This window comes from Limanda limanda, chromosome 7, assembly GCF_963576545.1.
Source record: "Limanda limanda chromosome 7, fLimLim1.1, whole genome shotgun sequence".
NCBI classification, from domain to species: Eukaryota; Metazoa; Chordata; class Actinopteri; order Pleuronectiformes; family Pleuronectidae; genus Limanda; species Limanda limanda.
Genome location: NC_083642.1, coordinates 11,597,175 through 11,613,808, shown reverse-complemented (window position 1 = coordinate 11,613,808; position 16,634 = coordinate 11,597,175). Strand labels below are relative to the sequence as shown.

At 41.7% G+C, this 16,634-nt stretch overlaps 1 protein-coding gene across 1 annotated transcript; it reads left to right on the top strand.

The window, feature by feature from the left end:
• Positions 1 to 546: 546 nt before the first annotated feature.
• top1b (DNA topoisomerase Ib) lies at positions 547 to 14,254 on the top strand. Its single transcript, XM_061075354.1, has 21 exons — positions 547 to 579; positions 877 to 901; positions 3,770 to 3,866; positions 4,863 to 4,995; positions 5,316 to 5,371; positions 5,454 to 5,558; positions 5,665 to 5,755; positions 5,871 to 5,956; positions 6,055 to 6,170; positions 6,259 to 6,380; positions 6,486 to 6,608; positions 6,690 to 6,877; positions 8,001 to 8,145; positions 8,261 to 8,404; positions 9,111 to 9,296; positions 9,814 to 9,882; positions 10,011 to 10,125; positions 10,818 to 10,945; positions 11,098 to 11,192; positions 11,910 to 12,059; positions 14,152 to 14,254. The coding sequence occupies exons 1-21, from the start codon at positions 547 to 549 to the stop codon at positions 14,252 to 14,254; spliced, it is 2,310 nt and encodes a 769-aa protein (XP_060931337.1).
• The last annotated feature ends 2,380 nt before the right edge of the window (positions 14,255 to 16,634 follow it).

The following is a 16,634-nucleotide window of genomic DNA, read 5'->3' as shown; positions in this document are numbered from 1 at the left end:
CTGGAATTGACGAGGTAAACTAGGGGGACCACAATTTACAAGGTCATATCACCAACGTTATTTTCTTATTCCAAAACAATTCAATCTACTATATTTGTTTAAAAAAATATATCTTTCAACTCATTTAAATGTGTATACAGATGTTACTGTTTAATTCCTTTTACCTATTTCACTCTTTTCTTATATTTAATTTTGCTTGAAAATGTTGTTTTATTTGTCTTATGTGCTTTAGAAATAAAACTTGCCTCACAAAGGGCCCCACGTTTTTATCCCTAGTGCATCGCCCCTTGAGAAAACCAGCATAACAAAGGGATGAATCCGGAGAAGATGAATGTGTCCTCACTGGTTTGATGGCTGATCCTGGTGGATGCTGGTTCCTGATGGGACCGTGCGTGTTGCCCGTGAGCCTGCGGACATGCGCACTGGGTGAACATCGGGACTCCATTCCGTAGTGACAGTGAGGTTCGATACCCTGACATCCCCAGCAGCTGTCTGTCTGTGTGTCCGCTGTGGTTCGTCCACCTGCATCACCTGCAACAATCCACCATGAGCGGGGATCCCGGACACGGAGGCTCTCAGGTACGTCTGTAATATGTGTGTGTTTTCCTCTGCAGCTGTTTGCATGAATTCCTCAGCAGTTGTGTTATCAACTGTCAAGTATCAACCATCTTGATGAAATAATGGCTCAGATCGTCACTAGTTACATTTTAATCTTTGTTATTCCAGGGGAAACTTTGAGATCATGTGCTTTTTACAGCAGCAGAAACAAACGCATCCCTCTGTGCCATGCCCGTGCCTATTGAAACTTGAATAACCCCGAGCTACCGGCATTTGCCAAATTGAAATATTAAAAACCTCCTTTCTCTCACTTTGCAGGTGAATTCCGGAGCTAAAGGAAGCGGTAGGTGCCCTGATGAGGGTTTCTATTCTCACCGATTAGTATTTCCAGTCGCAATCGGGATGTGTCTGCTGATAGTTTTGCAGAAAAGGACAGAAATGGCGTCCCAGAGACTAAGTCCCTTCTCCTCCACTCTCTTGCGGCTATTGTTCAAAAAGGGGGTCTGGAACGTGCCCTTGCGACCCCGGCACGTGCCCCGCGGGGGGCCGATCCGGACAGACCCGGCGTCCTGTTCATTCTGCACGCTTCAGATCGGCGGCACCTGTGTGCATATGCGGTGAATTTTGGAGCCGAAAGTGGCAAAATTGGGGCTGAGGACTTAGTCTCTGCGCCATTTTCTTTTTCTGTGGTGAAGCAGCCAGGGCGCCGACCAGCGCGCCGACTGTCTGCCGCGATATGGAGGCGAGAGCCGGGCGAGCTCATCGCCTCGTCCCCTCCCTCCGCATCTCACCCATCATCCACATCTGCCTTCACATCTGTGCGGGAGACATTCAGGATCCGTCCAACAGGGAATCCTCACACTTTAAAACTCTCAAGTCACAGGAAAGAAAGTTGCACACGATTAAAAACCACAATGCCCTGAGCTGTATTATTGTCTGTATTATTGCAGACATTTAAAAATCTGTCCACGCAGACAAATGCATGAATAATAATGATAGTAATAATAAACTTTATTTAAATAGAACCTTTCAAATCACTGTTGCAAGGGGACTTATAAGTTAAACATGAAAAAGCTGAAAGCAAACATGGGGAAACAAACAATTAAATCCAATTCAAAAGCAATTTGAAGATAATAGAACAAAAGAGCACAGATACAGAAACGAAAAAGAGTGAAAACCAGATAAAATAAAACATCAAATGATTAAAATAGACGTTAAGATCAGAACTAGGAGAACACACATGTCTGTAAAATGTGTTTAGAAGAGATTTTTAAAAGAGGACAAGTGGATTACAACTAGATTGCTTGGATATACAATATAACTACTCACATAAACTACTATTATACGATCGTTACATCTGTCATTAGTGCTCCCTGTATCTCTGTCGGACATTTTCTTTTGCCTAACTACTTAAAACATTGATACATCCCTTGTATTTCTGTCTGTCCTGGCAGAGGATCCCTCACATGTGGCTCTCTCTGATTTTAACCCCTGTTAATAGGTCTTTTTGGTGGTTTTCCCTTAATCTTGCTTGAAGGTTAAGGGCAGAGGATTTTAAACATAAATGGATATTTATGAATATGGGCTATGCAGATCAAATTTAATTGATTGATAAGGAGTTTGCCGGACGGATCTCCTCAAGTTGTTCCAAAGAGTGGGAGCCCTGACAGAAAAGGTCCAGTCACCTGAGGGCGAGCAGGACCTTCACTGAGGAGCTCAGGTTACGACCGGGCACATATGCTGCTTTCTTTTAACATTACTCCTGCAACGTTGAGATTCACTTTAATTTTCTGTTTGAAATCGATGTGTGGGTTTCATTAGCAGGATGTGTGTTAGTGTTTTCACATGACAATAGCAGGTAACACCGTTATTAAACTGCCATGACAACAGGGTGCCACGAGGTGATGATCAAGCCAAACCAGGGTCTCCCTCAGGGGCGATTTCACTCAGCAGGAAATATTTTTAATATCAACACTCGAGTTAAACAGCAGCAGCAGCAGTGCAAGTATTTGAGAAGCTGCACGGAGAGCAAGAGAGCGATTAGGTCTCTCAAGTATTATATCATCATCTTTCTATTAAAAATACATCAAACATTGTATAACAGCTGAAAAAAAGGCTCTGTTATGATAAGTATTAGAGACGATGAATATTGTGACACTACAACTGGACTATTACAGTGAATAGTAAAGAGCAAAGCAGAAGTGGCAAATAGCAGCCCAGCAAAATCCTTTTATTGTTACCATCAAATATTTTACATAATTTTTCATTAAATCTACTGTGAGTAACAATATGTACACGGCTTGTGGGAATCTTAATATATATGACTTTGTAATGTCTGACAATAGTCAACGACTTGCTTTTCCAACACAAATACTTGGTAGTCAAATAAAAATTGCCAGCTGATAAGAATCAAATTCAAAAAGCGACAACAATATTAACAACAGCACTTGCAGTAAACCGTTCATAAAGACAGCCACTGTAATCTTTTTAATAAATATCTAAGATAATGCCCTGCTGAAGCCCAGACCCTCTCACTCAATTGAAAAATGACACCTGCATTCAAATTGTAATCCAAAAACAAAAATGAAATTGTATACTCCAAAAATACTTTAATTATATTTTAATTAACTTGCCTGCATGGCCACAGCACCTATAAAACTTATGTTGGCCCCTTATTGAACATTGGCCCATGGTTGATACTCATATTTGGTCCCTGTGCTTATGTATAACAATGTTACTATCAACTATCAACCATCAGCATCAAGTTCCTTTTTATTTAATGAGGCAAAACCATCAGAGACTCATGGACGAACAAGCTGTGGCACCTGAGAATATGGAATATAGACACAATATATGATGACAAAAGGACACATACTACGAAGAGATGAATACTACGATAACTACAAGGAGACACAAAATAATTAGAAATGACTACAAACTTTCAGTCTGGGTGTTTTCCTCGTGTAGGAGCGTGAAGGGGCAAATTGTCTTATAACCCGTGTGTGTTGCATGTGATGCTGGGCACTGATTGCAGTGTTAATTCAACAGTAGCATGGATAATACAGAAGAAATAGGGAGTGAGTTTAATTTCAGCTAAACCTTTGAGTGTAGGCAACTAAATGTAGAAAAGATTTAGAAAACTGTGCAAACATGTTCTTTCATTTGTTTTTGTTTTTATGCTGAACAAGCTGATCTCTCCTTTGTATCGTAGACTCTCACAAACACAAAGACAAGCACAAAGACAAGGAACACAGACACAAAGATCACAAGAAAGACAAGGAGCGAGAGAAGATCAAGCACAGCAACAGGTAGGACTTTAACATCAACATGACTCTACTCCGAGTTGATGACCTGACCAATGCAGGTTTCTTCAGCCTGAAATGATGTTCTGAAGTTGCCTAAATCCCCTGAAAGGATCTTATCTCACAACACGTTTCATGTTCAACAAGGCTTTGTTTTTTACCAGTGGGGAATTCTGTGGATTGTCCCTGTCTTTGCTGAATTTTTTATACAGTCAGGATGAAACATGGAAAGTCAAGCTTTCCAACAGACGTAAAAGAATCACAGCGAGTTCTACTGATTACATTGAAACTGAAACTGTTCTCAGACATGGACTTCGGGAGCGTCCGCACATTCCGGATGTTTTGGTTTATGTCACGACAATACTAGCATCGGCCCTTAGAGTCAAAAGCTCTATAATCTCTTTGTCTTTCCAAGTTGACATCTTCTTCAGTGTCTTCTACGTGTTTGGCACCTCTTTTGTAATCCTGAGATATTTGTATTATTTTTGCTTTTCAATCGTGGTGAATCCCCCGGACGATATCCTGCTGTGTTCTCACTTGGGTTCATTCTGACATTCTCCAGAGTTTTTACTTCTCACGTACAGCCCCTGTGGATAATTCCTGGGGACTATCCAGAGTTCATGTCTGAAAGCAGCTTCCAGAGCCCTGCCATGTTAAATCAGCAAACATACATCACACAGACTCCCTGAAATCAGCTTTTTATGAATGACATCTGTAGTGCATTTGCAATTTGAACCACTGTGGCCACTGCTTTGGTTTCTTCTTTTGTCTTGTTGAAATATTTGCGGGCTGCGGTATATCAGCGGAGTCACGATGTTGGCCCGTCCTGCTGGCAGCTGTCCACGGCTCCTTCAGTGTTTGTGTGAAAAATCGTTTCAGTTTGTATCGCTGGTGGTTGCCGCACCGTCAATAACGTCTTTTTTTTTTTTTCGTGTCCTTGCATCTTGACAACGTCTGACCTCTTGCACCTGATCTCCGACCTCTGCGGCTTCTGCCTCCCAGCGAACACAAGGAGCACGCCGAGAAGAAACACAGAGACAAAGAGAAGGTGAAGCACGGCGACGGCAGCGCAGACAAGCACAGGGAGAAGCATAAAGAGAAAGACAAGGACAAAGAGAGGAGGAGAGAAGAGAAGGTTTGTTCAGTCAGTCAGGCCCCTAGTGGAAATATCACCATTTCTAAAGGAATATTCTGTTACATCGACATTAAATATTTCTTTTGTTATAATCACAATTATTTAGTGGTTGAGATTCAATTCCTGTGTTTATTGATGTATTCCAAAGTCTTGCAGAAATCGATCTCATAAGAAAACCAACCATAAAACTAACAATCGATACTCAGACTTCCATCAACTCTGATTATGAGTAAAAGTTCAGACGGTTTAAACGTTGCTCAAGTGCATTGTGATTGTCAGCGGACGAGGAAATCCAATAAACCATTCTCCTTCTCCCACAGATCAAATCGTCCCACGCAGACAAGCCTAAAAAAGAGAAAGAGAACGGATATGTGAGGTAAACAGCATCACTTTGGTGGTTCCGATGTGAAACAAACGTCATTATGAAGCAGCTCAATATGTCGAATGTGTGACTTTAGAAACACGAGCCCGGCTGTCATTAAGAGCGAGCCAGAGGAAGACAACGGCTTCTGCCCTTCTCCCCAAAACAACAAGTCCTTCAAACGAGAGTACGACGATGAAGAGTGGGTATCGTTCAAATTCATCCTAAATCACCGCACTTATGTTTACGATAAAATGTATTACTCCGGGTTCTGAAACACAATTTGATTATCATCCGACTGTTTGCAGATTTGAATACAAGCCCAAAAAAGTCAAGACGGAACACGACAAAAAGGCAAAGAAGAGGAAACATGAGTACGAGGAAGATGAGGAGGATGAGGTTTGTTTAGTTTTTCCCCTCCGTTATATTTGATCAATACGTTGTTGTGTTCTCCTGCTGGAACGTCAGCTGCTGATGATCATATGGTTCACTCTCTTCTCTCCCATTGGTTCAGGACATCAAGCCCAAAAAGAGGACAAAAGACAGAAAGGGAACAGATGGAAAGAAAACCAAAAAAGAGGAAGAGGAGAAGTGGAAATGGTGAGATCAATTTTGAGGGGGAAACTATTCATTTTATGCTTCGGGAAATCACACCAAGATCAGTGTGAGAGGTTTGTATTTGTTGCTTCTTCGATTAGGTGGGAGGAGGAGAGATACACCGACGGCTCCAAATGGCGTTTCCTGGAACATCAAGGTCCAGTGTTCGCACCCCCGTACGAACCCTTGCCCGGCAAAGTCAGATTTTACTTTGATGGTGAGTCTGTGTGTGTAAAACTTAAGTTCTGATATATTTTAAACAATCTTTGCTCAGCACTAATGTATTGTTTTTTAAATATTTGTAGGTAAGCCTATGAAACTTAGTGCTCCTGCTGAGGAGGTGGCTACATTCTTCTCGAAGATGTTGGAGCACGAGTACACAACTAAGGACATCTTCAGGAAGAACTTCTTCAAGGACTGGAGGAAGGTGAGGACATGAGACGAGTCACATTCAAGCGTATCAGTTTGAACACAGATGCTGTGCGGGTCAAGCATTTAAATTGGGCTTCAGACATGTTCCCTTTCATTTTAGGAAATGACACCAGAGGAGAAGTCAAAGATCACTGACCTGAACAAGTGCAACTTCAGTGAGATGAGCGAGTACTTCAAAGCCCAATCAGAAGCCCGGAAACAGATGTCCAAAGAAGAGAAGCAGGTAGACGAGCGTTCACGCCGACTCGCCCTGCTCCTGAAGGCATCATGAAACCTCTCATTGTGCTTCCTTGTTTTCACGCAGAGAAACAAAGAAGAGAACGAGAGGCTGCTCCAGGAGTACGGTTTCTGCGTCATGGACAAACACAAGGAGAGGATCGGAAACTTCCGCATCGAGCCGCCGGGCCTCTTCCGGGGGCGAGGCGACCATCCGAAGATGGGCATGCTGAAACGCCGCATCCGGCCCCAAGACATCATCATTAACTGTAGCAAGTGGGTAATCTCATCACGGCCGTTATCACCTGCCTCACTCCCATGAATATTCATCCATCTATCTATAATGCATACCGCTGATCCTTCGAGGGTCTCAGGGGGAACTGGAGCCAAACTGCCATGAATATTTCCATTTTATAGACTTTTTACCCCTGTGCCCACCATTATGTTGTAGGTGGGGTAATAAGAGAAGAACGTCCTGGGACACCTTAAGGGCAAACACGATGTGGATGTTGTTCTTTCAAAAGGTCACATTCCGACTCACCCATCTTTCCTCGTTCAGCCTCTTTTTTCCTCTATCCCTTTATCTTTCCTTCCATCCTCTGTTATGTTGTAATTGTTGCATTTATTTACTCACAGAGGGAATCATTTTAGTCTTTATCTCGGCGCTCCCGTGCCTCCAGGGCAGTGTGTATGAGAATAGTTTGTGGAAAAGCTAATTTGATCCAAACACAAGGATGCCAGCAGTGGAATGTACGTGCTGCACGTGGCATGAGCAGCACAGTATGGTAGATGTATCGCAGACACACACTGGTGCATATGCCGGGACTGTGTCAGAGGTGGTCTTCCTGTCCTGCTGCGTGTGTGTGCAAACAATGACTCTGCTCAGGGAGGACATGGTGACCCCCACACACTGGTCACAATGGGGTTCGCCTTACAGTAAGATTTATCATTGTCTCGTAGCTGCAGTGTTAATAATATAAAATCAATCTTGATCTAATACACTTATATAGAATATATTTACATTTCAATTGTCAATTCATTTCAGGAGCTTCGGCTCATTAGATATAGAGGGTTGTTCGCTAACCAGAGGCTCGGCGGTTCGATCCCTGGGTCTTCCAGTTCGCTGTTTGAATGTAAGCTTGAATGGGCGTGGTACAGTAAAATACTTGTGAGTGGGTGAGAGGCTGATGAGACTGGAAAAATATGATATTAATCCAGTCCATTTACCTCTCATAGTTTTAATTTACTGCACCAATGAGTGCGTGATAAACTCAGAGGTGGAAACGCAGCCTCATGCACCTGAAGAAATGCTTCAAACTGTGGGAAACAGAGAGCTAAACATAGTGGGGGGGGGACTGACATGTTATTCATCCATTTACATCCACCTCCCTCTCTGCAGGGACTCCAAGCACCCCAAACCTCCCGCGGGGACAAAATGGAAGGAGGTTCGCCATGACAACAAGGTGACCTGGCTGGCATCTTGGACGGAGAACATCCAGGGCTCCATCAAGTACATCATGTTGAATCCCAGCTCCAGGATTAAGGTAGCCGTGGTCTCCAGCCTCAGTTTTTGTCTTAATCCTGATGTGAGGATCTATTTATTTTTGCCACTTTTCCCCTGGTAACAAACAATAATTAGCTGTGTGCGTGTGTGTGCAGGGGGAGAAGGACTGGCAGAAGTATGAGACCGCCCGGCGGTTGAAGAAGTGTGTGGATCGCATCCGGACCCAATACAGAGATGACTGGAAATCCAAAGAGATGAGGATCAGGCAGAGAGCTGTGGCGCTGTACTTCATAGACAAAGTGAGTTAAACAATGTAGAACTGTAATGATAAAAACTTCTAGTACTAATGTGGCACTGGGTGAGCACGGGCCTTGGTACAGGCATGTGTTCACCCAGTGACATTAGTATTAGTAGTTTTCATCATTACAGTCCCTGTGAATCCGACACCAAGTCTGTCACGTTCGTTTTAAATTTACTAAAAACCTTAAAAGATACATATAAACTGTTTATTCCCTATCGAATACACGTTGGCGGTAGTAACAGGTTTCTGGACTATTTGTTACCGTGCAGCGGCTGGAAAAACTCCTCTGTGAAACCATTTAAATTGCTAGCTCAGAACTTTTAATTATTATTCTCTGAGAAATTGGGGAAAATGTAAAAAGCAAAAAACATTCCGATCTCCAGTTTTAAAGGAAGAGAAGAAAAATTCCTGGATCTCCTCCTTTAATTAGTTATTTCTCGGCCTATGTCGCTCCACAAGTTTCACATGAATCTGCTCCGTAGGGTTTTCATAATCCTGCTCACAAACAAATGGGCAGGGGTGAAAACATCACCTCCTTGGTAGAGATAGTAGCAGAACAAGAAGTGGGGAGAGACTGAACTGTTGGAATTGACAGTTTAAATGTTTTCTTTCATCTCACTCTAATTTTTATAGAATAAATCTCGAGACGCTGTTTCACACCCAAATCTTAATAAAGATCACAATGTATGACATTTCCCTTGTAGCTGGCACTGAGGGCTGGAAACGAGAAGGAGGAAGGGGAGACTGCGGACACCGTTGGCTGCTGCTCGCTGCGGGTGGAGCACATCAAGCTCTACCCCAAACTGGACGAGCAGGAGTTCGTGGTGGAGTTTGACTTCTTGGGTAAAGACTCCATACGGTACTACAACAAGATCCCCGTGGAGAAGAGGGTAAGACACAAGACACGAGGGACTCGGGGGGTAAATGGAGAGAGAGTCTTTAAAGACAGTAGTGGAAGGAGAAAGAGGAGAAAACTGGTTTTATGAGGGTGGTGCATGTGACAGTGGTGTGAAGTTAGGGTTAACGAGATAAGAAGTCACTTTGCTGAAAGGGATGATTGCACACACAGGTGATCAGACTCTAAAAGCTTTCCTCCTGCTGGGCCTCACAGGGTGGTCTGTTTCCTGCTATTACTGAAGTGCACACACACACACACACACACACACACTAGACATGTGCTATTTTCACATCAAATTCTTCAACAAACCTTTGCACTATAGTTTGTGTACACTTCCACTCTGCATCCCTACTTGCATTTAGAAAAAATACCCACCACACAATTTACCACCTACTCCTTAGAATTGATGTAGCACCCTCGTCTGGCAGAAATGAGACACTGCATACATGAACACAGCTCATTTTGAAGTGTTTTTCATGCTTCGTAAATAATTGCTGATTTCCTCACAGGTTTTTAAAAACCTTCAGTTGTTTCTGGAGAACAAGCAGCAGGAAGACGACCTCTTCGACAGACTGAATGTAAGAACCCCATGTTAATATCTGCCTCCAGGGCCTTGCTCTAAAAGGTAATTGTAATCAGAATCTTTTGTGTCTGCTTATCCCAACTCTGCTGTCTTTTGACCCCCCCCCCCCCCCCCATTATACAGACTTCTATTCTGAATAAACACCTGCAGGAGCTGATGGATGGACTGACTGCAAAGGTGTTTCGTACCTACAACGCCTCCATCACCCTGCAACAGCAGCTCAAGGAACTTTCCTGCTGTGAGTGAAATCAGCTTCAGTCAGTTAAAAAAAAGGAATTCATGTTCAAGATGATTAATGAGATGGATTAGATTACATATTGTTTTTATGAGTAAAATGATTATAGGTTTAGACTGGACATAATGTCAGTTGTAGACTGAAAGACAATAATTGGTCTTTAAATGTTCCTGAAATGCATAAATGGAAACTAAACTTAGCATAACAGCCGCAATTATTTATCAACGTGAAAATAAAAATCATCAGACGACATCACACTTTGGATTAATGAGTGATCCGTCTCTTTAGTTTTACATGTTTACAATATAGGTGCAACATGTTGTGTTCGTTTGGACTGATGGATGATTGCAATCTGTTTATTCTGACGAGGACAGATAGTAAAGAAGAAGCTCCATGCAAATAAACCTGCTGGCTCCACGTGATGAAAAAACTCAACATAGAGCATTTAAACGCATGTACAACTAAAAATACCTGACGGGGTCAAAAATATATAAATGTAATTCATACTTTCTCCAACGCAAATTAAATAAATCATAGATTTTCCAGTTACAAATATACTTTACTTCTAATTGACTGTATATGAATACAATGTAATGTGTTTTTAAATGCATAAGCAGCAGTATTTGGGTCAGTGATTTCAAATTCCAGTCATTTTAAACCTCTCCCACCTTGCTGTGTTATTGTTGGGCCTCCAGCTGATGACAGCATCCCGGCCAAGATCCTGTCCTACAATCGAGCCAACCGGGCGGTGGCCATCCTCTGTAACCACCAGAGAGCTCCACCCAAAACATTTGAGAAGTCCATGCAAAACCTCCAGACCAAGGTAAACCCCCCCGGGCGCTGTTACCACTTTCGTCAGCTTTGTTGTCCCCTCACAGGAAATTATGTTTTGGTGTCATCTTGCCTGCCTGGAAAATTGTGAAAGATAAAGTTCCCTGTTGCCACGATGAAGACGCAGATTTGTTGTAATTGCAGATTGACGAGAAACAGAATCAACTGTCCACAGCCAGGAAGCAGCTGAAGGCCGCGAAGGCCGATCACAAGGCTTCACATGATGACAGGAGCAAAAAGTAAGAACACCTGAGCTGCTGAGACAGATACAGTTTGATCTGCTGACTCATCGCAGGTGGGAGAGGAGGCCACAGGCTGTATTATGTTTAGGATATCTAGTGCCCGGAGGCCGTATGTTCTCAGGATATCCTAAGAGTGCCGTGACGGAATTTCCTCAAATTTAGCAGAAACATTCACTTTGACTCTAAACAGTGACTGGCTACATTTTGATGGGCAAAGGTTAAAAGGGCAAGGTCACATTGCCTTGCTTTGACCTAAATAGATCAGGAATTCCCAAAGGGAATTTCACCACATCTGGCACAAATATTCAGACTCAAGGATAACCTGAATAGAATTTGGTGGCCAACGGTCAAAGGTCAAGTTCACTATGACCTCACATAGCACAATTTCTGCCTTGTGAATGCAATTCCTTTTCAATTTTTTGGCACAAACATTCACTTAATCTTAGATTTCTTTTTGGCAGCCCAATGTCACTGTGGCCTAGCAAAGTGTTTATTTTTTTCTTGAACATGATATCTTGAGATTAGCTTCTTCAAATTTAGTACAAACTTTCACTTGGACTCAAAGATGGACTGATTAGATATTGGTGCCGCAGTGCGGTAATTCTAGTTCAGTTCTTCCTCCATGTCTCTCTCTCGCCCATGTGCCTGTATCTCTCTCTCTCTTTTTGTATGTGTGTTAATTCCTCCCTGTGTGTGTCTTTGTGTCTCTCTCAGGACTGTGGAGGTGAAGCGTAAAGCTGTGCAGAGGATAGAGGAGCAGCTGATGAAGCTCCAGGTTCAGGCCACAGACAGAGAGGAGAACAAGCAAATTGCTCTGGGCACCTCCAAGCTCAACTATTTGGATCCACGCATCTCTGTCGCCTGGTATTTATGTTTTGATAGACATTGTTTACCTGTGTTTATTAACTACCAGATGTTATTTCATCACAAGTGTCATTACAGTAGAAAACAATCCCTGTGACATTTAATGAGTAAACCACCTACTGTTTAATGGGCCATATTTGTCTGGGCGAGTGGGTGGGTGGCTGTGTGGGGGCCGCATATCTACCTTGGTGACAGAAAGGCAGGAAATGCTCTTGCATTGTAGGAAAAGGAGCAGCACAAGCAAAAAAGCTAACGGCTGCAGAAGGAAAATGAGAGGAAGAAAAGCGTGTGAGTGCGAGGAACAATGAGGTTTGTTTCTAAAAAACCAGGGAGCGTCCCCAAACAGCGCTCCTTCCTCCATGTGGGAAGTCAATGAGGTGCAGTCTGTGGCTGAATGGAGGGCCAGGCCACAGAGAGCAGTGAACAGGGGTCTGCCCTCGCTAACCCATGCCCCACAGCTATTTCTGGAGAGCCTCCTCCTCAAGCACAATGGATACAGGAATGCTCCGTGTTTTGCCTGGTTGTAAAGCGTAAGGGACGGGGTCCCCCTCACAGGGTGGTGCATGGGAACCTGGTCTGTGGCAGTATGTGTGTGAGTATGTGTAACAGAGATGAAAACACTTGAGTTGAGTCGGGCTGATTGGTCGCTGGGCTGCCGTGTTTTTCTGTTGTGCAGCGAGAATAGAAGGTTTTAGGTTCAGCTGCCAAAAACAATGTGTTCTTGTGACTCGACAGTTTAATAAACCTCATCAAATGAATTAAGATTTATTTTTATTTAAATCATTCTTCAGCAGTCCAACGTGAGATCTCCCATCACCACCATTTTCAGTAGCTCTTCCAATCTTAGTAAAATGTTGTGGATTGGTATATTTTATTACCAATCCTCTGTCTGTTTGTTAGTTTGTCAAAAGGATTATAGAAAAACTACTGAGCAGATTTCCAGAAAAATGGTGGAAGGATGGGACATTGGCCAAGAACAAATACATTCATTTTTGCATGGATCCTGACAATGGGGCAGATCCAGGAATTTACCTTCACTTTCTTTAACAAAGGGAGACAGGGCGTTTTTTTCACTTCACATTTTTACCGATATCTCAGGGAATAACTCATTCATATCCAAAATCTATGACATGCTGCATAATACTAGAATCGAGCTAAGGTCATCCTGCACAGGAAATTTTGGAAAATTTAAGACCTTGAGCTTCTCAACCAACATTCAGAATTTGGCTTCTCATAGAAGACACAGCTCAGATTTGTACTTATAATATTAACGATAGCTCTTTTCTACGTGAGTGTCCCAGAAAGTCACAACAGTGTAACACATTAGACCTTCCTCCCAACAGATCTTTCTTCGTGTCATCATAACAGGTAAAGCTCAGTTGTAATCAATAACTAAAATATGGAGTGCATTCCATTCAGGTGAGGTAAGTGAGGTAAGGCTCTGTTATTATGCAAGCTGGCTCATTGTCACGGCTGAGTGGGACACACTAGACAGGTCTGAGACATCAATCAAGGAAGTTGTTTGATACATGCTGAATGTTGATGAAAAGATTAGGATAAGATCAGAAAATAAATTATACAATGAGATTATTATGAGTCATAACTTGAAATCATACGTCATACTGGGTCCTGATGGAAATAAACCCTGATCACCCTTTGTTACAAGTGTCGACTTAGAAATAGAAACAAGCGTTGATTAGATCTAGATTTCAACTTGGAGCATAGGGAGCTAGTAGCTGGGTAATAGCACTGGGGGCCAGACCGCTGAGTTTTCAGGTTTTTAAAAGAATCATAAAATTAATACTAAATTTAACTGACAGCCATTGGAGAGAGTTGGGTAATAAAAAAAGAGTAAACAAGGAGTGGTCAAGAATCAAGTTCATCAACTAAGTACACATGAGAGGAAGATTCTTTGTTGACTTCTGACTCACTGTCTAGAGCACTTCATGGAATTTTCCATTTATGAATAATAAGGAGTCATTTTTAGCCTCTAATCCAACTGTGTCTTCCTCTCCTCTCCTCTCCTCTCCTCTCCTCTCCTCTCCTCTCCTCTCCTTTCCTCTCCTCTCCTCTCCTCTCCTCTCCTCTCTAGGTGCAAGAAGTCGAACGTTTCCATCGAGAAGATCTACAACAAAACCCAGAGGGAGAAGTTTGCTTGGGCAATCGACATGGCTGAAAAGGACTTTGAGTTTTAGAGACACTTCACGTTTTACCTTTTTGTACCCTAGCCTTTGATTGTAAAGATGGTTCGTATTCTAGCGATCACAGTTACTGTGGTAACTGCAGGGCTGTGAAGGAGGACCACAGATTGATAATTGTGTGTATATATATGAATCGGTTGTGAATTTAGGAAAATAACTTCAACTGTGTGACCAAGCTGGTGAAAGGTGTTGCTATTAAACAAAACAAAAATCACAGTAGTGTGTATGTAGCTGCGGGTACCTGCCGAGGATCAAACGACGATGAACAAATGAGTATTACCGACTGAAATTTGAAAGCCATCAGATTTATTGAGACATTCTATATTCTCATAGAATAATAAATGAATTAAGAAATGTTTGTATTGGGGGGTTTGTGAGAGGCAACACGAGAGACATGATAACGTGATGAATTTCAGTTTGTGTGATGAATCCTAGCACTATGCTCATGTAATTATTAGCACACAGAATGTCATTGTTTTTGTTCCGTTTTATTTTGCTGTTTATTTCAGGGATGTACATATATTTTGCCATTTTTTTTCAGCTCCTAAGGTTTGCATTGTCAACAAAAAGCTCTTAATTGCTCATATGCAACGTGAGAATGCCTGTGTGTGTGTGTGTGTGTGTCCACAGTTTTACAGTGAGTGAGTGCAGCATCATGTTCTGTGTGTCCAAGCTAAAAGAGACAGATGTTTTCTAAGAGGGATGTGGATTTTGCCAAAACAACAACAAAAAAAGATGTTTATCATTGTAGTGTACTGTTGAAAGTGTCTTCAAATTGATTTCCAAATGTGAATCGACGGTATAACTTTTTGTCATTTATATTTCCTGCTATTTAAACACACAACTCTCTCTGATTGGTCGAATGCTTTTATTGTTTTGAGCTTTGTAGTCTTCAGAATAAAACATCAACCAAGTCTCTTTACTGTTTCTGTGAGTGAGAATGGAACTGAATCAGCCGACTCATGCTCTCTAGGAAACAAAGAGAAGCTAAATCCTGTCAAAGTTAATCAACAGTGAACAGTCGAGCCCTTTGCCTGATAATACACCTGAGCGATAATCAATGAATCAATACTAATCCCTTTTCCCCCTTGTATTCATCCCTACAAAGATAAATGATCGAGGTGAAAGCATTTTCCCAGGAAGGAAGAAGAAAATAAATTAAATTATATGAAAAGACAGAACATTAGGATTTTTCAGTTAAATACTTCAATGTAATTAAGTGTAATAACAAGTTGCATGTAACTTGATCAAGGTGAAAAAGGGGCACAGTAGTGACGATGAGCAGGAGGGGGGGCTGCAGATAACAGGCTCCAATTGGACGGATGAACTGTAAAGTAAACAGCAGATAAACGAGCTGATACCGGAGGTAGAGAACCTGTCTCCAAAATAAATGCAAGAAGGTGTTTTCCTGCCACGTTCAACTCCTCAAAAAACCTGAATGTGTGTGGAGTTTAAAGCCGACTACATGTAATGCCAGGTTTAAAGAGCTCAGTAAAAGTTGAAGATGACAAAAGGCCAAAGAAGTCAAACGTGCCAGTAACAGTTATGAATTGAAAGTCCTCTTTCTTCCAAGATACATCTAAACACAACTTAAATTGGGATCACAATGGCAAGGCACCCACTCAAAAACATTTTATAAAGGAACCAGATCCAGCCTTGATGCACTTTATGAGATGAAATTCTGATTCAGAAAAAAGGCGAAGCAAATAAATATTTTACAATTGTTTCGTTGTAAACTACATGACTTTAATATAATTAAGATTATAAAAGTCTAAAAAACAGCAAGAAAGGCACATACTGAAGTAGAAATGAAATTAGAAATAAATATACAAATAAATAAACCAAAAATCAATGATAAATTAATACATTTGGTAATTAATCGATAAATAATTAGATAGATAAGTAAATAAATGAATAAATAGCAACAGCATTGCAAAGCGTATTTATTCATTTGTGTTTTCCTAGATTTATTCATTATTTCATTCAAGTGTCTATTTATTTATTAATTAATTTGTTTGTTTATTAATGTACTGGTGTATTCCCACATTTACCTTTTTGTGTATTTATGTATCTATTTATGTATTCCCACATTTACATATTTGTCTATTTATGTATTTATTTACTTGAGTATTTCATGTTTATGTATTTAATTGTGCATTCCTACATGTATCTATTTGTCTATTGCATATATGATAATTTATGCCAGCTTTTTTGGGCAACACAGTGTATTCTGGCACTAAACGCAACAGGTTCTTTCCCGGGCCTTTATTGTGAAGCCTCGGAGCGGAAGCCTGGCTGCTGCCCCGCTCCCCTGCTGGTGGTCTCCTCTCTCTCTCCCTCTCTCTCTCTCACTATCCCTCTCTGTCTCCCTCCC

Coding starts and splice junctions, on each gene's coding strand:
- top1b (XM_061075354.1), top strand. CDS start 547: ATGAGCGGGGATCCCGGACACGGAGGCTCTCAG. Junction 580..876: donor CCGGACACGGAGGCTCTCAG/GTACGTCTGTAA, acceptor CTCACTTTGCAG/GTGAATTCCGGAGCTAAAGG. Junction 6,609..6,689: donor TGTCCAAAGAAGAGAAGCAG/GTAGACGAGCGT, acceptor GTTTTCACGCAG/AGAAACAAAGAAGAGAACGA.